We start from the raw sequence: 23,305 nt of genomic DNA, 5'->3' as shown, positions 1-23,305 counted from the left end.
GTGGGATTCACCTTGCTTACGGCTGGCGCGCCTGAAATTTGAATTGACCAATCAGGATTCAGCAGGCGGGAAAAACTTAGCTGTCCTGACGTCAAATGAAATCAGGCAACTTTTATCACTGGAGATGGCATTAAATATTCACGAAAAGGGATTGACAATTCCCAAAACCACATCAGATTGTAAAAAGTCAAAAATATGAAACATTTTGTGTCTCCAAGCTTCTAGTTTGGCGCCAGAAATGGGTCGCTGGCGTCCGGCATGGTAACTCGCTCGTACTTCGTCCACAAGCTTCCCAAGCTCAAAATTCGACTCTGCCGGCATACGTGGTTTATGGGACAGCTTGTGCGCGTAGAGAATTGCATGGGGAAAGTCAGCGATCGTAAAAAAAATTGTGTAAATAAACATCTAATTTGAAATAAAATTTTTCTATCTCAACTGTGTCGCGTACTTGTCTCTTGTGCCGATTTTGAAACCATTCTGACGCCGTTTAGTGAAGTTATTCGAAACCGTTGTCTCTCCCTCTAAAAGAAGAGAATTCTCTTCTTTTGGAAGAAAAGAAAGTCGAGAAACAATTTAATGAACTTCAGCATCTTGTTCACTCGAAGGTAAATATACAAATTACCAACAGTTCGTCACCTAGTCAAGAACGCCTACTTCAAGAAAATATTGCTCCTCAAAATGAGGTCAAGAAATTGAAAGGGCAGCTCGAATATGAACGTCTATCGAATGCAAGGGCATCTAACACAATGAAAGGCCTAGAAAAACTATTAAATGATGACCAAAGTTTCTACAAACTAAATTATCTAAGGAGGAGTTGCACCACTAAGGAATGGCGGCTGATTGGTGAGGTAAACAAATTTTAAAAGCGAATGCGAAGAAGAAGGCTTCAACTCCGGGTGGGAGGGGTGGGGGTGCGCACTCCCCTTCACTCTCCCCGTGGATCCGCCCCTGGGACTTGTGAGTGGATTAAAAAAGAGCAACTTCTTGAGATTCAATTAAGTGTAATTTAAGTGACTATACAAGTCAACAACTTTATTTCAGTATTTTAATTTTTACGAGTTACTGATACAGTTATGAGAAACGAAGAGTACGTTAACTATAAGAGGTAAGAATATTGTGTTAAAGAATTAGAGAGCATTTTCAGTGTTCCTATAAAGTCAGAGAAAAACGAGTGGCAGTTTGAGAGAACAAGAAATGCTGTGGGAACACGACACAGAGGCTGCAGGTGAGTGTTCACAGTTTTCTTGAGTTCTCCAAAACTTTTATCCATGGTTTCTGTAACTAGAAAACCCGATCGACTGAAAAAATGTTTTCTATTCCCTTTTAGAAAGCCAACACTGCCAGTAAAAGAAAGAAATTAACACCATTCGTTTATTTCGATTTTATACTATAGAAGAAAGGCTTCGTTATTCCTAAATGTTACATTTCGTTCAATTATCTTGCCTCAAAGTGCATTTCACGTGCAAATCATCATATAACATATCGTGATCAAAACAAAAAGTGCATTTCATCTTCAAGAGCTTAACTCAAGGATGGGCTCGACCTTTGACATCTGTCTCCAGCGCTTTCAAGGCATTACAGGTTATTTCAAAATATGACTTTTCCGTACATTCTTCGCATTCAACTTTGCAGCAGTAAATAAATTTACACCTACAATTAACCCGCTTGTAACGCTGCACTTTTTCAACTCTCAGGTCACAACCCTGTTTACAGAGAAGACTGAAAAATTCGCATTTGTCCTCGGACAGATCGCTTCTGCACGATTGTCCCAGCATTCCAGGGTAACCCAGGGTGTCGTTTTGTTCGCAAGAGTCAGGGGAGTTGTCGAGATAAACCAGCCATTGGTCACTCACTGAGACCACTCTGCCGAATAGATCCTGAAGTTGCTCGTGCACGAGCCGCACTTGCAGAGAAAAATGGAATTTTTCCTTCAGCTTCGATGCGACAACTTCAAAAGGCGCCAGTTCTTTCCAGCAAGATTTTGCACCGCATACGCTTGTGAGACTTTCGCACTTACAAGATGTTACGGCGCTTGTTCGAACAACCTGTTGGCCATAAAGAAAATAACATGTTAAGGTCTGAGTTACCTGTTTTGCCCTTATCCGCCCGCGAAATCGAGGATGAATTAAAATTTAGCCCTAAAAAGCACACAGGGGACAGAGAAGGATGGGAAGGACAGGAGAAGAGGGAGCGCATGAAGACTTCTTTGTCAATTGTGACATTATGATGGCCCAAGAAAATGTTCAGGCGAATTGTTATCTGAAACCTTTCTTTTGTTCGACCTTCTAGCAGTCAGGTACATATCCCGGGGGCGGGGGGGAGGCTCCTACATAAAAAAGACGCGGGTGCTGGTCGGAAATTTTGAAAAGAGCCCCCAAGAGGTGCTGAGATCCTGTTTTGTGGGCGTATCTTGAAATTGTTTCACCCCCAAGAGGTAACAATTCTAAAACGACACCAGATCTTTTTAGGTTATTTTTTTCGGCTTAAAACAGAAGCTCCCGCTGTGGACCTTTCGAGGCTGAACACCCCAAGACGTACCAAAGCCGCCTTTTTAACCCCTAAAAGGTACGAGGAGCGCCTCCGTCGTTCTTATATGGGGGTCCCCCGAGGTACATATACAGCAGCAGTACACACAAAAACACACATACTAGCGATAAGACCACAGATTGTAAAAGAGAAGGGTTACCTCCCTTCCCACTGCATTGTTATGCAGGTTAACAACTGTCTGAGCGTCGTGTATTTTTTTCAGCCTGTCGGTGAAGGGCTTGCTCTTCTCTTCTCCAAAGGGAATAAAATCGCCACACTTGTTCCAAGTAATACTACTTCTATAAGGGCCTGGGCGCCATGGGGGACAGCCACATCCGGGTATTTTATTCTGTGTGCATTGATGCATGATTTCGTGGGTGATAGCGGCAGCGCTGATGGCTTGGATAAATGCTATCTCTCGAGTAGCTGCAAGAAAGCGATAAAATCTAAGGGAACAACCGTATATATCTTCAGAAGAAAACTAAGTGTTAATTAGCCACGGAGCTACCGAACAACTGGACTGCCGAATCGGCGCGATGGTTATAGAAATTTCTCAGTAATTCCTTCAAACCCCACCCAACACGTCCATATAGGTCTTCTCATTATCAATATAAGCTTACCTGTAAGAGATATTTTGAGACGCCTTTTAAATACCTAAATGACAGCTTTTCCTAGCCTTTCCTATACTTCAACTCGTGAAAACGTACCTTTTAATATACCTCCAGCCTGAAAAAGGACCCCTTTTTTGTATAGTCCATTGGAGGGAGCACCCTGTGGGCTCTAAGTAGTTCTCTTGAATTGGAGACTGGTTCATCACAGGTCATCACCCTCGGTATATATTTTGCCAGGTCGCTTATAAGTCTAGTACGGTGCAATTTTAGGGACGTGTACTCTTGAGCTATCAACAGACTTATAATGTGAATAAGGTAGGTAGCTAGTCCTTATGTGATACTGAGACATCTCAAATCTTTCGTGGACAAAAACCAAACTAAAATAGACCATACTCAACCTGTGATCAGTCATTATTGCTTCTCGCAGCGACGGAGGAGATGGTGGAAGCCTGATCAAAGGTTGAATAAACATAGCTGGTGGCAGGAAAGCTCGTTGGACGTTCACATAAATAATATAGGATAATTATACGTATTACACATTATTATACTTTATAACAAAGTTTCCATATAACGCGCGCTCTGATTGGCTGAAACAGCGTGCTTTATCAGAGAACAGAGCACGGGTTGATGACGGTAAGTTGGCTTCCAAGTTTTTGCTTCGGAATTTTGACGAATTTGACCCAAATTAAACATCCCCTGTGACTCAGACAAACGCAGTGGAAACGAGCTATTTGTCTGCAGTAAATATGGCTCACAGAGACCATTGTTAGCAACAGTAGTGTTAAAACTGTACTAAAATAACAAGTTTTGCTAGATTCCCGCCGACAAAACACATAGCGAAATAAACAAATTCTCAACCTAAACAGTGCTTCGATAAGGACATTATATTTGTTACGAAGGCAGAAATTATACTTAAGAAGTAAAACAACGACAGAAAACAACAATTGAACTGTCTCTGTTTATGATGAGAAGCTTTATTTTTGTAAAAATGCTCAATTGCTTAAACAACACTTACATGCAGTGTAGTAACGCTCGTTCTCCGGTCATCTCAGCGAAGTGAACCGACGAGTGGTCAATGCAAAGCTTGCTCTGATATTCTCTTCTGTGCTCGGAGTAGAACCAGTGGGAGCCGTTTAGTCTTTCTAACTTTTACGCTAGTTCGGGCAATCTTGCTGCATGCGGCTACAAGCCGTAAATAATTGCAGCTCCTTTCAAATTAAACTCGGCATTTCGCATTTTCATCCGCAAGCTTTGAGCTCCGCGTTTCGTAATTTCCACTGGAAAGGTGCTCGTTTTCATGTGCCACAATACGGCCGGATTCCTCTGGACTATAAACCTTTACCTGCCCTTAGATCCGTATTTAAAAATTAACTTAAAAGCGAACTTTGAAGGCATCGTTCTTCTCTCGAAAGCCGCTCAAACTACTCGAAACTGAAAGCTTAGCTGAAGTCCAGTTTGTGATTGACAGCTGTCGCTTCGTTAGCCAATCAAATTATTTGAACAATTCTAACAAGGATTGTGATTGGCTTATTTTAGCGTGCTTTATCAGAGAACAGTGCATCGCTGACGCCACTTTTACTCGTTTGGAAAATAAAGTTTGGTTTGAAAATTCAGCCGAATGCGTGGAGAAATTATCGGATTCTTTATCATAAAACAAATAAAGAAGCCTCGGCTGTGCTCTGTTCTGTTGTAAAGCACTTAGGAAGCGGTAGAGCACTCAAGAAGTAGGGAAAAACACTCGACTACGTCTCATGTTTTCCCCTACACTTCTTTCGTGCTCCACTGCTTCCTGCGTGCTTTACAACAGAACAGAGCACAGTCGAGGCTTCTTTATTTGTTAAACAAAAGGTCAATACAGCAGACGTACTGGAAGACAATGTCTTGTTATCAAAGACAGGTAACTTCTTATACATCTCCAGTGGACAGTTCCAAGGCTTGCTCTGAAACAACCTTTGGCATTCGCGGAGTCCTCGACGGGCTCCATCTTCCACGATACTCAACAACGCAGGATCAACCTGCAAAAAAAAAAGAAAAAAAGAAAAAAAGAAAAAAAAATACATTCCAGATGAGTGTTTATTTAAAACCTGGTACACGTACTTTCTACACATGCTAGCAAGACGGCTAATAGCTGAATGCACACGTGACAGCTTTCTATTCAGGTGATAGCTGTAGCGTGGGTGATAGCTGTACCGCGCGTTCTCGCTGTAGGCTGTACTCTCGCGTTATTGCTCTATTCGAATTCCCGTGTGTGACAATGCCCTGCGCGAGTGATGGCGTGACGCGCGCTATAACTGTATCCACGCGTGTAATTAAGTGAAGGATATATCCAGTCGAATCTCCCGTGGTCATTACAGATGCGTCTGTTAATAGCACACTTAAACTAAAACCAATCTCATTCTAAAATCGCCTTAATGTTGAGAAGAGAGAATAAATAAAGAATAGAAAACCAAAACAGCACAGTATACCTTGCGTGGTAAAATGATCTCTAAATCTGTACTACTGTTATTGCTGTCTCTGGGTCTGTGAAAATATAGTAGTACATGTCTTTTATTCTTTCTTTCCTGAGGGGGAAAGAAAATAGTCACAAATTTCAAAATAGGGCACCAAATCGAATCTTTGCAGTCCCGTATCAATCATTAAATTTGTCAAGAAATGAGTGATCATCATAGTTAAGTGCAACCGAAGAAGCTGTAAAAATAAAGCATTCATTCCGTCAGGCTTCATTTCATCAACATTCATCAGCAACACTTTGAAATGACTGTTAAACTGTTATTCCCAGGAAACTACTTAAATGCAGTGAATTCCATCGAAAAAAAAGTATTTAAGATTTCTAAAAGGCTGCTCCACGTGATCACTTTTGTTGTAAATGTGGCAAAAAAGCAATACTAATCAGGGGTCGATGTACGCTTAATTTCGCGAGATAGATGGCTGTTATAGTGAGTAGGCTTCCCTCGGGGAACTATAATATTGGAGACATTCAAGGTCATTCAAGAAATTAAGATTATAGAACAAATAAAAGAATTCGCTTCACGTGCTTATACCCAGCATTTTCTGACAACGTGGTCTTAATTCTTTGCAACATCTTGGAGCAGAATTTGTATTTTTCAGGATTATTTTCTTTAAGGTGACTCCCTATAGTTTTACGATCGCACGCGCCCTGAGGACGAAAGCTCAAGTAATCTGCGCGCATTCGAAGGAAAACGTCAGTGTTTGTTGACATTTTATGACGCCAACATGAGCACAAAAAGCAAACCTGACAGTGAATTTTCTCGCGTTTCCTTCGGCAGACTGGTAGTAAGTATTTGACATTAGTCGGTGCTCGTTTTTCAGGGAATTTCATATGACCAGTTTTTTTCGCAGCGGTAATAGGTATAAATTTGCAAAAATCGAAAAAACTACCTTTACAAACCCTACTTTTTTCGTGTTTAAAATTCGTATCTCGCAGGATGCGATGTGCTGTGAAAAATTTGGAAGATTTCACAGAAGGAAATTCAAGAAAATCACAAATAAGGCCATAAAAAAGAAAAAACACACTTGTTTGGGCATTTATAATTCAAGACTAAAACCCAAAATTTTAACAGAGATGACAGTAAAACACTATTTAATCATTGCTTATTACAAGTAATAAGTTTGAGAGGAATGGGTGTAAAAACGAATGCAAAAACAGCATCCAAAACATGAAACTTGCGCGCGCAACGCCATAAATGATTACCCCATGGAGCCGCCTTAAGGTCATTCCACTGAAATAGAACCTACACTGAGATTTTTGTGAAACTTGGCCTATTGATTGTTTATATTATAGGAACTTAAATTTTGAACTAAAAATGAGGGGTCCCCATGTTCGTTTAGGAGCAACAGCACCTTGTTTATACCCATACAAATCCTTACAATAGCACCATGATTGTAGTCACGATTACTTGCTAAATTCACGTTTCCGACGATTGCTTTTTGTTCTACACTGAGAATTGGTCCATATTTATTTTACGCAGAGAAATTTACTACTCAATTCAAAACAACAGAAAAAAACTATAGGTCACCATACTCGTTTGCGAGAAAATGACGATTTACCTCTATGGCGAGGTCCAGCTGTAAAGAAAAAGCCGCCATTTTTTAATGCGCGCGCGCTAATCACGCGTGAAATTATGCGCAGTAGGGATGCGCAATACAATACTGGGGAATGACCTTAAATCGCTATGTATCATGGCCAACCAAGTGAGGATTTACGAGAAAAGCACGATTAATTACCCTGTCGCGCTAAGTTGTTGGAAATCTCAATCATTAAAAGTGCTCAGCAATTATAGGCACCAAGGAGGCGAATGTTATTTAATTTAAAATGGTTAAGCAGCTTAAGAGGCCAAACTTTTCGTCCTGTATTTCATAAGCGGACACCTCCACCCTGTTTTTTTCCTCCCCCTAAGGCCAAACAGACAATTACGAAGGCTCCGTGAGTGTCCGCTTAACACGGGTCTGATTGTTGTTCAAATTATTTGTTGTACAAACACTTGTCTAGTGATCATGATAGTGATTCATTCATCCACTCCGCCCGATGAAGGAGCGTCTTGGTGCGCTCATCAGCGCCATCTAGTACATCTGACACTATGTATTCAATGTGTGTGTTAATCCCTTTTAACTTGAGCGCAATCCAGCAAGTAGTTTAGTGAATCCAACATTGCAGCGATACCGTAATCAAACTTACTTTGTTGGCTTGCGGAATGGTGCTACATGCGGTCGCGTCAATTGTAATGGCGGGATCGCGCCACCACATGCGTCTCCCAGCTGTACGAGCGATAACCCGACAAGAAGCACGAGGAAAAACACCATGAATAACTTCATTTTTTCTGAGCTGGACGACAACACGATCAAACGAAAAAGTTCGTCTGTAGGGCTGCGAAATGAGCCCCACTTAAAGTTAAAAGAAACTTGAAAGTGTGCCAGACAAAAACAATTGTAATTGAGAAATATGACACAATTTGAGAGCAAAATTCTGCTCTGTCAAACAAGGAGAGGTTTTGTAAATACTGCTATCTTGCGTCTACCAAGAATTAGGGTCAGGTTTAACTACTATAATGGCTTTTCCATTCGACCCTATTTGGTGGAGACGGTAACCGGAAGTTCTTCAAAGGATCAAAAAGCCATTGTTTGGTGCTAAAAGGAGCTCAGTCACGGCATTTTAAGTTATTTTGGTCACGTACAAAATTACCTTTAAATTGAAGGAAACCTGAAAATAATATGTTTTTTTAAAAAAAACTAGAAAAATATCAAAGCGGCAACAATAAACCCTAAAAGAACAAGAATGGTTAAGGATGGAGAAGATTGACGCGCACCATCCAGTTGAAGCATACCTGGACGAAGACAGAACGCCTGGCAAGGGACAGAGGATTGCAGGAGTTTTGTCAGTGACCTAGACAGGCCTCAGATCAAGTCAGGTAACACAATCGGGAGCCTGTTCACAGACTAAGCACAGAAAACTCGAGGTCCATAAAAAAGACCAAGGGCTGATGCTTTCCGTGTTTTGTAGGACAAAGACCAAAGCAAACAAGCCACAGCTGCTGATAGCAAGAAGAAACTCTTTGAATGAATTGAAATGAAAGTGAGCGTAGATATACCTAAGAGTTTGAGACAAATTCCGATGGGAAAGCGAGTTATTTCAGTTTTTAGCGCACAAAAACCTTGTACTCCACAACACAGAATCAACCCGGATAAAACATCAATTTAAAGATAAATTATCCTTGCGCCGCTTAGGTACCTTACCGTGCGCATGCGTGGACATCGATTCGTTCTCTAAATCAGGGGCGCTTTCCATTCGACCAAAAATTCCGAAATTTCGAAATGGGGACAAATGGTACGGAAATTTCTAAGGAAAAGTTCCAGAAAGATCAATCTCTAGATCTGTATCTCTTAAAACCTTCTAAACAACTGGGCTGTCTGAAATGGTTCTATAACATCTAAGAAGTCTAAACTTCAGGAAAGAAGAAAGGAATTAAATTTCATAGCAGGTTTTCAATATATTGTGTTTTTACAGCGTAGAGGTGTACTTCCAAACGAGAGAATTGAATAGCATAGAATAGAAAAGCCAACTGTAAGAAGTTTAGTGAGAGTCCAGTAACCATGGTAACCACCTGTCTATCTTTATTATCTTACAACACCTTTTAGTGAGAACTACCTGAAGTTGCAAGTAGTTGATATTACGAGCTGAATAACTGGCTTGCCTATGAGTCTATGAGGAATAACCTAGAACAACAATAAGTTCATTGGTAACTAATAGCGGTTTAGCCTTAGCAAACGAAAGATTAGATCGTTTATAGCCTAGCATAAATACATGTGTTCTATAAATTGCTCTTCAGTTGCGCCCCTGATGGCGGGACACCGGACACCACTATCCTGTCTTGTGTTGCATTCTCGGATTTAACTCTGCTGTTGCGCCCAAGTTTTGTCTGTTCTATTGGCCAAATAGATCTCCGACGATATTATCTGCCGTCACCTATCCCGGCCTCCCTGCAGCCAGAGAGTTTTCCCCAGGTTTTTAGTGCTTTCCCAGGCCAAAAATTTGTCATAACATACCATGGCTCCTGAACATACCGATTTAAAAATAGTCTTGGGGTCAAAGATTGAAAATGTTTTAACAGTTTGCTATGGACTATATATTTTTTCATGGCTAGCGGTGTTGCTCGTGGGCGCGTACGCACGACGACGACGACTAGGCGGAGTTGCCCAGCATGGCGGCCATACTCCAGCTAATAGGTTGACAGAGACATGCAGCCTTGGTTTACCGTGTACTTCCTTGATATTGGACATCCATGTTATGATCAATTGACACCTGTCAAAACAAGGTATCCGCTGACCAGTATCACGTGACCATATCGCGGGCTCAAGTTTACAGCTCCTCAATGTCACGTGTTTTTTGGAAGTTGACCGCTTGCCAAGCGCTGGTTTTCGATTGGATCGCGGGCTCATGTCAGGTTAACTTGTTGAAAACAGGGCAGGATAGTTCGAAAGCCGGTTAACGCTAACCCAGGTTTAAAGGTTAACCGAATCATAACTTTTCCTTTTATACAAACGTTTTTTGCTGCTTTGTTTTGTGCATATAGTGATTATTAAAACTCAAAACAGAACGCCAAACATTATACAGAAAACCTCACCGCAAAGTTACATGAAATCAAAATTCCAACTTTTTACGGGTTAGCTTAATCGGGCTCTAAACAAGTAGGAACGTTTTTAGGCTGGCCTAAATCTATATATTAGAATTGTCAGTCTTGGGCGTTAAATGTCGGCAACCTCGGCTTCTCTTACAAGAAAAGGTGCCCTCACAGAACAGAAACTTCTTCTCGGCGAAGATCAAGATCATAATGGACACATAGAGAAAAAATTCATGGGGAATTAGTTTGCTTTCTATTTACCACACAAACAAGTCTCACCAGTAACTCTTAATGTAGATTGAACTACTTTATTATTGTCCCAACTAACCTTGAACTCTAATCGTCACTAACATTCACAATTCTGACTCAGAAACTCAGCTCGCGTTCTTTTATGATAACCAGATTGGAACCATCAATCAACTGTCAAACCATCACGAGCTAGAAAACCATGTCCACGCAAAGACTTGCACAGTTCCTTTTATAAGGAATCACTCATGCGCACAAATCCCATTTGCGTTATTTCTCTCGATGGAAGAAACAGAGTCGAAACCATTTACTTTCCAAATTTTCGCTATGGTTCCAAAATTAACTGGCCAAAATAAAACGACAAGAGCAATATAAAATATGGCGTACAAAGATCATAAATTACAACAGCATATGTACAGAAAAACTTAGACTAAAGGTTGTTATGTAACAGGTAAAAGCCGTGGATTGTTCAATCAAAGAAAAGGGAGACTCTAGATTTCGAGAGTCATCCTTTTTCCTTAAATTATGTTATAGAATTATCAAAAGATGATATCACAGGATAGCTCAGCCAACCTGATTGCTCCATTTGTGGAACTTAGTGTACAAGTAGAATTCTACTACAACTCGATAAAACACGGAAAATGTTTTCTATGTCGTTAATGTCAATCAAATGCTCTTCGCACTGCTTTTAATTATTCGTTGCAGTTGAATACTTATTACAAAGCACAAACAGTTTTCATCGGACATCAAGGTTGTGATCCCGATCTTTCTTACATGGTAACACATATTCCACTAAATATGCTGCTAAGAATTACAAATAACTTAAGGTATCTATAGAAGTATTTCTCTGACTTACAATGACTATTTAGGTATATTATGTTTTGTCGTAGTCTTTCTCCACATGTGGACAGCATGCCTGATTTTCCAGTTCCTGTTGGAATGGAAACTGTGGCAAATACTATGACCCGACTATGACAGAAATGTCAAATGCACAAGGTATTCATCTTGTGTTTCAGTCAGTCAAAGAAACCAACAAATGAATAGCTAATCTAGAAAATGAAAACCTCCTTACTTCAACTGCGGTTTATGTCTTAAGACGGACAATAATAAGGTTATTTTCTTTACTAAAAAAAAACGATCGTTTCATACGTCACCCAATAAACTGTTCAGTCTTCTTAGCTTATATACAGTATTCAAGGTGGCTGGCAACGGTTTCCATCATTCTCAGCACTTCTACTTTGTTGGATCAATGCTACAATTCTTTTTCAACAATTAAGGTAGGTGTGTAGGTAGGTAGGTAGGTAGGTAGGTAGGTAGGTAGGTAGGTAGGTAGGTAAAGCCACGTGACTTATCAGGCCGGAGCTTATCTCCTGTTTCAGTAGCATGAGGCGACTAGGATTATTTCTACTTCCCCTGGATAAGATGCTAGTCAATTGTAGAAAGAAATAAAATTCGCCGGTATCCATTTATACACCTGGGTGGAGAGAGGCACTGTGAGAGTAAAGTGTTTTCATCTACAACACAACGCAATGCCCCCGGTCAGGGCTCGAACCCGGACTGCTCAATCCGGAGACAAGCGCACTAACCATGAGGCCACCACGGCTCCCACAACAACAGTGGCACCAAATAATTCCCAAAAATTTGTTTTTAAACTGTTTGGCCAATTCCCATGTAACCTGACGTGCCTATGGTAAGCAAGATTTTAGATTTTGTAGCGATTTTAATGATCAAATCTTTCCAGTTTGTTGAATCTTCATATTCTTTTTGGATTTGTCTATATCAGTTTTCAGTTGTTCTTGAATTTCTGAAAAAATTTATTGAAACCAAACATTTTTTTCAAATTTATCAATTTATTTATTTCTTTAGTGTGGAAATAAAGAAGTAAAACAGGAATTGAAATCTAACATAGCGGATCCAAGATGGCGAATATTTTCAAACATGACGTCATCAAGGTGTATGACGTCGAAAATGACGCGTGATTATTTGCAAGTTCGGATGCCTTACAAGCCTATTGAGTACACTCTTTTGGAAATACATATGGTCGGCTAAAAGAGTCCCACCCCTTCAGGCTCACGGACGAAACTAAGGTTCATGCTAAATGGGGTTAAAAATATGGAACTGACGTGATTTTAATGTGTTTCGACAAGAGATTATCAAGGTAAGAGAGTGACTCCCCCATATAGGTCCTCTAACTAAGGTAACCCTCTTAAGTTATATTTAGACATGGTACCCAGCTATTCCGAGGATGCTACTCGCGCGATGCGTGGACAGCGAAGCGACTTTCTCGAAACTACCTGACACGAAATGGGGGGAACGCCATTTTATATGTTTTGATTTCGTCTCATAGCAGAGATGTTTTGGCTGTTTATTCGGTTTTAGGGAGTTTTTAAGCACACTCTATCGGCAACAGCAACGAGTGCAATGGCTGTGTAAGCGTGTTTTATAATTAATTATTCTTTGTTCATTTCTTTGCCGTTGTTTACAAAAGGTTACAAAACAACAACGTGAAATAGCCACTTTCTGCATATTCGAGACTATGCGAACTATGCGACGGCCAATTTTTAAAATTTCTTTTTCGAATTTTGACGCTGTCTAACATATTCTGTTTGGAATATTTCTGACAGTACAGACAAACTGAATGAATGTCAATTCTCGCGAGATTCGTAGGTTGAATATTAAGTTGTTTCTTAATCGATGTTGCCTTTGACGTTGTTGCTGTTTAAACTGCTTTTGCTACTTGGGCAGCGAGCGTCTTACTGCACTTTCGACCATCTGTTTGTTCGGTTGCTAAGCTTGTGTTTGAGCGTTTGTTTGCTTTGCACTCGTTTGTCTACTCATTTCTCTGCCACTCATTCAGTTGTTATTGTTTGTGCAGGGGACATCCGCCTCTTATTTAAACTGCTATTAAAGTTTCGAAATGTATTAAAACATACCGAGAGCCGAAGCTCCTTTGCTTGTAATCAAAATACATTGTATCAAAGAAGACATCCCCACAGCGTTGGAGGTTTTCCTTTGCTTTGAAACGAAACGAAACGAAACGAAACATAAACAGATCCTCCACGAAAACATCCACGCAACGCGCCAGTAATATCCGCGGAAGAACTGGGTACAATGTCTACTGAAAATAACTTAAGGTCATTCCCCAGTATTGCATTGCGCATCCTTACTGCAGATAATTTATGGCGTCATTAGCGCGCGTTCGTGCACGCGCACATTGAAAACATGGCGGATTTGCCTTGATATTGAGTTCTGTCAGTTGAAAAATGGCTATAGCTCACTAACGAGCTCGGGCACCCCAAATTTTTTTCCAGTCATTTTAATCAACTAATCATTAGCTTTGCGTGAGAAGTCTGATCTGATTTCTATGTTTGAAAATTGAATAAATAAAAAGAAATAGCAGCTGCACTGTAGTCTTTTCCATTTGGCAGTTTGATAGCCGTGGCAAGCAATTTGGTTCCAATATTTTAAAAAAAGATTTAGCTGTCTGTCAAAATCAAACTTAAAAAGTTTATTTGTGCCCGACACAAGTATTGACTGTAGTTTGAGGCGTGTTTTCGTGAGTCTGGGCTCACAAAGAGTTTACAATAACTTGGAATGCGTTCTTGTAATAAGCATTAAATAACGCTAAAATGGGACATTTTTAATGCCTCACTGCTCCTTAACAAGCATGGGCACCCCCCTTTTTTATTTTATAATTTAAGTTCTCATATGATAAATATTCATTGGACAGAGTTTGAACGAAAATCCATGTGCAGTTTTATTTCAGGGGAATTACTTTCAGAGGGGTTACCTTAGTTAGAGGACCTATATCGGGGATTCACTCTCTTAGGTTTCGAGTATATTGATTTAGGTAACGGATATTGACGTCATTTCATTAGTTCCTTCTTACTGCACTAATATGTAACCAATAGCTTTGATGTGTTTGTTGCCATTATCTGGTGACCATAAAGCTTCGTTTCCACAGGTGTTGGAGTCATCAGGATACCCTCCTGTACCAAACCCCAATCTGGAATCACAACTCGAGCAGTCATTTTGCTCGTTACTAATGATATCTATTCTTGCTATGGATTCACCGCTTTGGGCAGTCCCAACATTGAATCCTTCCTTGTTACAGTAGTGCTGCAAAGAGGCCTGTGAACCAATCAGAGTCTTCCAAGTGTTACGACCCAGTGAGGTGGCGCGGTATTGCCCGTCAGCGAGTACTGAGTACAGAGAGTTGGCCTGCTTGTTGATGACAATGAACTTGATCTGTTGGCCGATCTTCATACCAAGACAGATCTTGGAGAAGGATGTGTTCCAATAGGTCGGTAACTTGGTCTCTTGTGAGTCAAACCCAGTCTCCCCTCCAGGAAGGTTGTATTCGCTTTTATCATTCCAGTAAGACGAGTTATAATGAAATGTACTCTGAGGAGAAAAAGTATAAATGTTCTGTTCATTTTAAAATAAAAAAAGGCCTCTCGTATATAAAGAATGATGCTCATTTAATCATCTAACTTTGGAATTCTTACAGAGTACTGTTTCGGTGACTTCGTAAACATAATGTTTTGTTGTAAACAATTTTCTGGTCCAAACGAATCCGCAAAACCAAAGGATTGCGTGAAACATCAAACATTATGTTGAGAATCTCGACTAACTGAGCTGAGTTACTTCTGCTAAATCCCACCAAGAATAGCGAGTTCATTTCATTCCATCTAAAAGAAGCCATTTAAGTTTTACAGATAATGATTCTTGGCTTGTACGAGTAGAGAGGTGAATGTGATACCTTGTTTCCGTCAATCTTCATGACCGGTGTCCATCCCCCATCTCCACATCCAAAATCTCCCATGTGACAGAGAACAGCAGTTGGTTTTGAGTCTATGTGGAGCGTAACCAGCTGACTCACGCTGGACCTGTTTGATGTGAAAAATAATAAAAGTTATTGAATTGAAGAAACTTGAGATTGAGTTGAAATAAATGTTCACTGGTTTCAACACTGCTCACTTGTTAGTATAATATTTAGAGCTTAAATACATAGTTTGCTTGTTTTGTCTGAGAAATCGTCTGAATATGACGGCGGCAATACAGCTTCTAAGTTCATTTATCTGAACTTGAAGTCGATAAAGGGAGCGAGTTAGTTACGCTGATGTTTAAATCGTTAGTCCTTCCATAGTTAAAAGAGGGAAATGGTTATGAAAAACGACAAAGTTCTTTGTTGTATGTTTTTGTTCACTTTTTTGGCCTTGGCCGTGCAAAAAACGCAATAGTTGTTTACTCTGTACTGAGGAACTAACCAATAGAAACGTGTTGGTTACGTAGTTCACTCATAGTGTATGAGCGCAAAACAAAAGATTATGTACGGTCGTGGACTTTCCAACATAAATCTTGGCATCTCTGTTTGCTCCTTTGATGTTTGCTGGGCTTCATAACCAGTCCCCTCTATTAACTATGGTCCTTCGTCTAAAAAAACGTAGAAAAATTATGGTTATGAAAAACGACAAAGTTCTTTGTTGTATGTTTTTGCTCACTTTTTTGGCCTTGACCGTGCAAAAAACACAATAGTTGTTCACTCTGTGCCGAGGAACTAACCAACAGAAACGTGTTGGTTAAGTACTTCATTCATAGTGTATGAGCGCAAAACAAAAGATTATGTACGGTCGTGGACTTTCCAACATAAATCTTGGCATCTCTGTTTGCTCCTTTGATGTTTGCTGGGGTTCATAACCAGTCCCCTCTATTAACTATGGTCCTTCGTCTAAAAAACGTATTATTATTATATAGCCGTGTCTCGCAAGGACCGGAAACTGTCAAATTCACGCGGTGCGAATATGATTGGCTTAAATCGATAGTGACCGCAGTCTAGATTTTCCCTTCTAGACCGGTATCTAGATCATTCTACCTTTTGTTTTCGTCCTGAGAAAGTTGCAAACAATAAATACAAAATCATTTGCTTGATAGGTGGCCACATTTTGTGAAATCTGGTTTGTTTTTAGGGCTGTTTTCAAAGTTTACCTCAACGCTCTAATTAGGAACAGTTAACAGTTAGGTTTAAAACGTAGTGCTTAACAACCACTTTCAATTTCCATCGTTGTTACTTGACAAGAAAATAACTTAATCGTGATTGGCTGAGAACGGGCCAATCTATCGCAAACTTTTAATTTGCCCCGCAGGAGTGGAGATAAACGCGCGCGAGTTACTGAGAACTTTTCTTAGTCATATAATAAATAAGTAATGATATGAAAGCTTGAGTAATCAGAAGGATTTACTCTAGCTACTCGTGATATATTTCAAAATTCTTACAAACTGCATTCGCCTGAAGGCTCGCACAATTTTGAGAGAATTTTCGAATCACTCGTAGTGTAAATGCTTAATTGAACACGCATTCATACGGTTAGCTAGAATGGAAATAAGGAAAATAAGAACTAAAATAAGGACTCTTGACCAAAGGTAATTACAAGAACTTCTTTAAAATGTCTAACATTTAAAATTTTGGCTTACTTGTACACGTTGTACAGTTCTTTGCATGACGTCACAGCTGCAAACAAAAAGTATGATATTTAATTATTAGAACGAATGATGCTTACTAGTTGGTTCCCATATCAGGCAAATGATTGCTACGATCACTGAAAAAAGTTCAGCTGATCATTGCGGGGACCATATGGAAACAATTCTCTAGCAAACGTAGCGATCGTTGGTTGATCCAGGTTCTCTCAGACAGTATTTTTATTCTGCAGCGATTGAAGCGGTCATATGCACACTGGTAGTCGGATGTAGTCGTTCAACCAATTCTGGAGCAATGTCAACGTTCGTAGCTATCGCATGGAGGTGACCACCTTAAAACAGTACAAATGAAACAAATCTAATTGAATAAAGTTGGCAGTCTACCTTTCTCACAATATTCGCCAATGAATCCTTTATCACAATCGCATTCAAAGGTGTCATACTTGTAATTCGTCACACAGGTACCTCCGTTTTGACACGGCATGGAAGAACATGGTGACTAAAATAAGAAGAAATAATTCATGGTTAAAAAAGAAACTTGGTTTGATGATTTGGAGTAAAGTAGTAATGTCAATGTGGTTAAGAAACCTATGTATCAGAAACCAGGCCCTACCATAGTGAAAAAGTGATGCGAAGTCATGTTTTCATTGTACTCTCTGAAGTTTCTGTACTTATCACAAGACAGCAGATCGCACCAAAGTTTTCCATCTTCTCCTTTGGAGGCGCCCAAGTTAAAAGAAAGGCACGAGGGACTACTGAGGCATTCAAAGATGCAATCAAAGATGTCGTACACGGTAAATGTTCCAACTCGAGTCACATTCAGATAATGGAACTCGTCCTTTAAGAACTGACGCTGTTGAAAAGTCTGACTGATAGAAGTGCCATCTGGTTGAAAAGCATTTGTTCCTGGGGAAAGAACGATAATATATGTGTATTATTACGAGCAAACAAGTGAATAAAGCTCACATCACATTCGTTGTTTTATCCGGCCCTAAAAGCGCGCTATCTGAAAACTATCATAAACGCAGATTACCTGAGTAATTAGTCTACAAATCATTAACATTTAGGACAATTCAAAAGCTTTGTTACCAGTTTGAGCGGAGTAAAGCTTTCAGGTATGTAGAAAAGCATCTTGCTGTCGAATTTTAAAACATACACGACAGTGGTAAAATAGAAATCATTTAGGTTTTAACTATAAATTAAGGAACTTAATTATTTTAATGGCAGAAGCTGGCAGATAACTGGCTGAAGAAAAGTCGACTCATGTGACAAATGTTAACTACTATGGAATGCTCTTGTCAACATGTATTTATCTTGGGAAGTAATATTTTAGTCGTTTGTGGTTTTTTTCCCCAATTTTTTAAAACAATGTGTTTCCTACAGTGTACCTAAGTTTTGACTATTATCAGGATTCACCCACGGTTCAGAGTTTTCAGGTTACAATATTAAACTCACTTTATTTTGTTTTGCGGTTGGTAAGTAAAAATGTAACAATGTAAAATTTGCGTTCTTTCTCAACTTGGCCGTATTAAGCCTGATGCTGCCTTTGCTCTCAAGTGCAGCCTGGCTGGCTGCCTTCCTGCCTGCTTCTCGAAGCGCAGTTTCAGTTTCTATCGCGCGCCTCGAAGCATTTAGTCTAGATTTAATTTTGTAGCATTTTGCTTTCGTCCGAGCCGAAAGAAAAGTTACCTTAAAACTAATGGGAGTCTTTAACTTATAAGCAGATGTGGAGTAATAACCCCAGAAGAAATATAAACTGAACACACTCCAGTAGATGGAAGGTAGAAGAATCCTTATGAATGCAGTTTTAACGTAACATGAATTCGTTCATTTGTTTCACGAATAACCTTTCTAGGTGAGTCATTGTGTAGCCCGCGAATCGAGAAGAGCTCCTCGGCAGGCGAGTCACCTCGCCTCCAAGCATGTATGGAATGGTTCTGCCAAACGTAAATACCAAATGTTTTGACGCGCGATGGTTTGTATTTAATGGTTTACACTCTGTATTGATCCTAAACGAAAGTCGAGCGTTTGAACGGAGAGCGGTCTCGTGGTTGTTTAGTTTTAGACAGAACAGTTTACTCTAGATCTCATGAAATACAACTGTCAATCATTCGTAAGCGAAACTGCAGCGATAGCAATACTCATTCAACTTTATGAAAAATCTTGATAGTCGCTTATACATCTGAAATCCTAATCAAACGTCAACATTGCATGTTCCGAAAGACTCGGCCGACACGGCATGCAAAGTAAGATTGCTTTTTCTCTCCGGCTGAGGTTTTGTTAAGAGAAGAGGTTTAAGAAGAAAACAAACCTCCTAAAAAAGTATTCTTCCTTAGTGAATCATGTATTTATGTATTGCATAACACTTCACCTGTCTCTGAACATTTGTTTTTAAGCAACTAGCGAGAATCTAGTCCGTGCATTCTTTCGAGGACAAGATACTTTACTCTCACACTAACGGTGGATCACTTTAGAGTAGAAAACAAACAAAAGTCACTCAGGTTGGCGGCAGGCTTCTTTCCACCAGAAAAAAACAGATTAAAAATGCATCGCACTTTGAAAACAGGACTGGTTAACGGAGCTCGCCGAAGGATCCTGAGCGGAGACTTCACCGACTCACAAGACAAGTGTATAGCGTCGAAGTCTCGTCATAATTAATTCAAAGCAAGGATTCTCTTGTAGAAAAAGCTAATATTCTTTGCCACATATATAACTTGACTTTATAGAGTACTGAGCACAACATCTGTCTTCAAACATTAGAGTTTTATTAAGCGACTAAAGATCTTATCTAGAATCTAAACTCAGAAACAATTGGCCCTTGTTATCAGAGAAGACAGCAAGAGATAAACACAATGGAGGGAAACAGTGGACGTGATCAATAAAACGATTCATTTTCGTAGGCTTTAAAACTTTAAGCCAATAGTTATCATTGAATATGATAATGTTTCGTTATTACTGGTAATTTATACAAAGAGCTGTCTAGTGCTATGGCTGGTTACTTAAATAAAACAAAATGAGCGAGTTTTTATAAACAGGCCTTTGAAAAATCATTAAATGTCAAGGGATGTACCGTTAATATACAACCAATTTGGTAGAATGTGTTATTGATATTTCTGTTCGTCAGTTTGCCTAACTTCGTCAGTTTTGCGTAACTCTTATTCAACCCTGAAATCACAATTAAACGTTCCTCTTGAATTTCTGTAGTCGTCTTCTGATGTGTTTTATGATTGTTTTCTCGAGATAATTCCATAATTGAATCCCTAACTCGAGAAAAGTTCACAAATGGTATCATTTCAATAAAAACCCGATGTATTTGTAGTTTCCATTTGCAAAACAGTTCTGCGCCAATTTTAAACTCGTTGGTAAATGAATATTTTCCCGTTCTGTAGGTTTTACTTAGCCAATAATTATCATTTAGCTGATAATATTTCGATCATAATTGTTAATTTAGACAAAGAGCTGTCCGAGTGTTGTGGCTACAAATTTTTTATATAAATAAATGATAATTTTATTAAATATCAAGAGGTACACTGTTATATGACCAATTTTGGTAAAATGTGTATTAATATGCAGTGATGAAGCGCTTCAGATGATGTCAATTTCTATTCTTTAGGCATGAAGCAAAATGTACCAGCATATCTTAATTCCTGCGTTATCCTTCGGTCAGACCTTAAAATCTGGTCAGAGTCGGTTCTTAATGTACTCTCAACTTACAACCAATCCTGAAATCAGTATCACATTCGCATTTAACGTTTCTCTGCAAGTTCCGTAGCCTCCTAAAAGTTGCGCCTCCCACGATCGATGTGTTCGGATGGTTTCCCCGAAATATTACGATAAACACTCGCTCGGATGCCCTTGTCCCAGGCCATCACTCTTTTTCAGTCGAAGTGAGCTATTGCGACTATTTCAGAGGTTGAATTCTTCTCATTTTTCATGCGGAAAAGTTGCATTTATCAGGACGTTGTACGGCTGGGTATTTTTTTTGCTTGTAAGTAGCTTTCGAGCCTGCATGGCAAGTGAGGCATCTTACCATACTTCATAAAATTTTCCGCGTCAAAAATTATTATTTTCTGAATCTCGCCATTGAAGCCCCCGTTATTATACGAAATTCTTATACTATCTTCTTTCAACGGTATACTAAAGAGATTTCACTGTATTTTATTTTCAAGCAAAGAAATCCTTTTTAGCAAATTTCGGCCTTGTCAGCCTTACGGTATATCCTTAGATTGCTGAATTTAGTTTGCAATGGAAAACGAAACTTTGTTATACAGGTGACTTCGATTGATAATGTCGATAGTCGAAGTGCTTTGAAGCACCACATTTTCCAAGCGTTCCTTTTCTCTTAGAACGGCGTTTTAGTTGGAACCGACACTTAGTTTGTTTTTTTTGCAGGCCGAAGGAAAAATTATAAACAAAATGGAGTCCTCAATTAATTTCGCAGTAACCCTAGCTACCAGGAAACTTACTTCCTTGCTTACAAGGAAAGCTTATTGACAGGCAAGTCACCTTTCCCCCAAGTTAACTGAACATTGAAAATGTGTGACATGGTCATGCCAAACGTATCAACATAACTTTTGGTTCGTGAAAGCTAATGGAGCGTTGAAACAGGAATGGATCGGCCACAGCTATGCTGTTGTATTGCTCAGGAAACTGAAAGTTTAGAGTTTAAGCGCTGAGAGTGGCCTCGTTGTTGTTTCTTTACGCAGGACACTTTAGACTAGATCTCATGAACTTCAACCTTGAATCACGTGTAAGCGAATCTGCAGCGGTCGCAGCATTCAGTCTCCTTTATAAAAATCTTAATAGTCGCTTACACATCGGGAATCGTAACCATAAGCGTCAGCATTATTCCGAAACTGAGACCCGCTCAGCGCAACATGTAAAAAAAGATTGCTTTTATTCTCTGAGGTTTTGTTCAGAGAAGAGGTTTTAGAACAAAACAAATCTCAAAAAGGGATTCTACCTGGTGAATAATGTTTTAGTGTTGCCAAGCATATATAGTCTGTCCTTAAACATTCGTTTGTCTTTTTTTGCAGTTGAATGCCATCAAGCAATTAGCAAGAATATAGCCTTTATATTCTATTGTAAACGAGACACTTTTCTCTCGCACTAACAGTAGAACACTTGTAGTAGAAATAATACAAGATGTCTGCTTGGGTGGGTAGCAGGTTTCTTTGAAGTAAGCTCCTCTTAATTTACTTTATCTCCTTCATGCTAGCTTTAAAAACAGGACCGATTAACAGCGCCTGCCGAGGGACTCCAAAAACACTCAAAGGGCTCAACAGACAAGTGCAAAACATTGATAATTTCCCTCGTCGAAGCCTTTTCGTGATTAAGACAAAATAGGACATTCTCTCGTACAAAGGGGATTTATCCCAACCGCTTCTATATAACTTGTCTTTAAAATGTGCTGGACACAACACCTGCCTTAAAGCATTAGAGTTAAACGTTATCAAGCAACTTAAGTCTTAAAATCTCACCTCAAGAGCAATTGGCCCTCGCTATCAGAGAAGACAGCAGGAGGAAAACACAAAAATAGGAAACGGTAGACATGATTGTTTCCTGAGGAAACACTATTAACGTCAGTAAATAGCTACGTTTGAACAAAACGATACGTTTCTGGAAGTTTCCAATTGAAAAACGGATCAGTGACAAGTTTCCACTCACGTAGGTTTTAATACTCAGCTGATAACTATCATTTAACTGATAATGCTTCGTTATCGTTGGTAGTTTAGACAAAGAGTTGTCTAGTGTTGTTGCTGGTTAGTTAAATAAAGCAGCATATGTCTTAATAAACAGGTGTAAACTCATTAATTAGATATCAAGGGCTGTATCTTAACATGACCAATTTTGGTAAGATGTGTCAGTTAATCAAGTATGAGCTAGTGTGAATTACCTGAGATGATGTTAATAAATTTCTGTTCTTCAGTCAACCTCATCGACCGTGAAGACAAATGTACCGCCATGGGTTATTCATAGCGTTGTTTTAAGACTGAGAAAATTACTTCAATATGAGTTGCCGTGAGCAGGCCTTTAATCGTTAATTCTTAATTTGCCAAGCATGTATGGCATGGTTCTGCCAAACGTAAATATCAAATGTTTTGACGCGCGATGGTCTGTATTATTTAATGGTTTGCACTTTGTATTGATCCTGAACGAAAGTCGAGCCTTTGAACGGAGAGTGGCCTCATGGCTGTTTAGTTTTAGACAGAACAGTTTACTCTGGGTCTCATGAAATACAACTGTCAATCATTCGTAAGCGAAACTGCTGCGATAGCAATACTCATTCAACTTTATGAAAGATCTTAA

The 23,305-nt window shown here is 39.5% G+C and overlaps 1 protein-coding gene and 1 pseudogene across 2 annotated transcripts; both read right to left on the bottom strand.

The window, feature by feature from the left end:
- Positions 1–1,326: 1,326 nt before the first annotated feature.
- On the bottom strand, positions 1,327–8,074 carry LOC145486035 (protein Wnt-8b-like). The gene is made up of 5 exons (XM_081464734.1): positions 7,834–8,074; positions 5,603–5,698; positions 5,005–5,152; positions 2,687–2,952; positions 1,327–2,045 (listed from the first exon to the last, which is right to left on the bottom strand). The coding sequence occupies exons 1-5, from the start codon at positions 7,900–7,902 to the stop codon at positions 1,527–1,529; spliced, it is 1,098 nt and encodes a 365-aa protein (XP_081320860.1). The 5' UTR covers positions 7,903–8,074; the 3' UTR covers positions 1,327–1,526.
- A 6,225-nt stretch (positions 8,075–14,299) lies between these two features.
- Positions 14,300–22,549, bottom strand: LOC145485084 (uncharacterized; annotated as a pseudogene). Its single transcript, XR_014049140.1, has 6 exons — positions 22,477–22,549; positions 17,610–17,902; positions 17,381–17,495; positions 16,994–17,030; positions 15,282–15,408; positions 14,300–14,923 (listed from the first exon to the last, which is right to left on the bottom strand). The product of XR_014049140.1 is annotated as an uncharacterized LOC145485084 (transcript).
- Between the last annotated feature and the right edge of the window lie 756 nt (positions 22,550–23,305).

Source organism: Orbicella franksi, chromosome 4 (genome assembly GCF_964199315.1).
Source record: "Orbicella franksi chromosome 4, jaOrbFran1.1, whole genome shotgun sequence".
NCBI lineage: Eukaryota > Metazoa > Cnidaria > Anthozoa > Scleractinia > Merulinidae > Orbicella > Orbicella franksi.
This window is presented reverse-complemented; position numbering and strand designations above follow the sequence as displayed.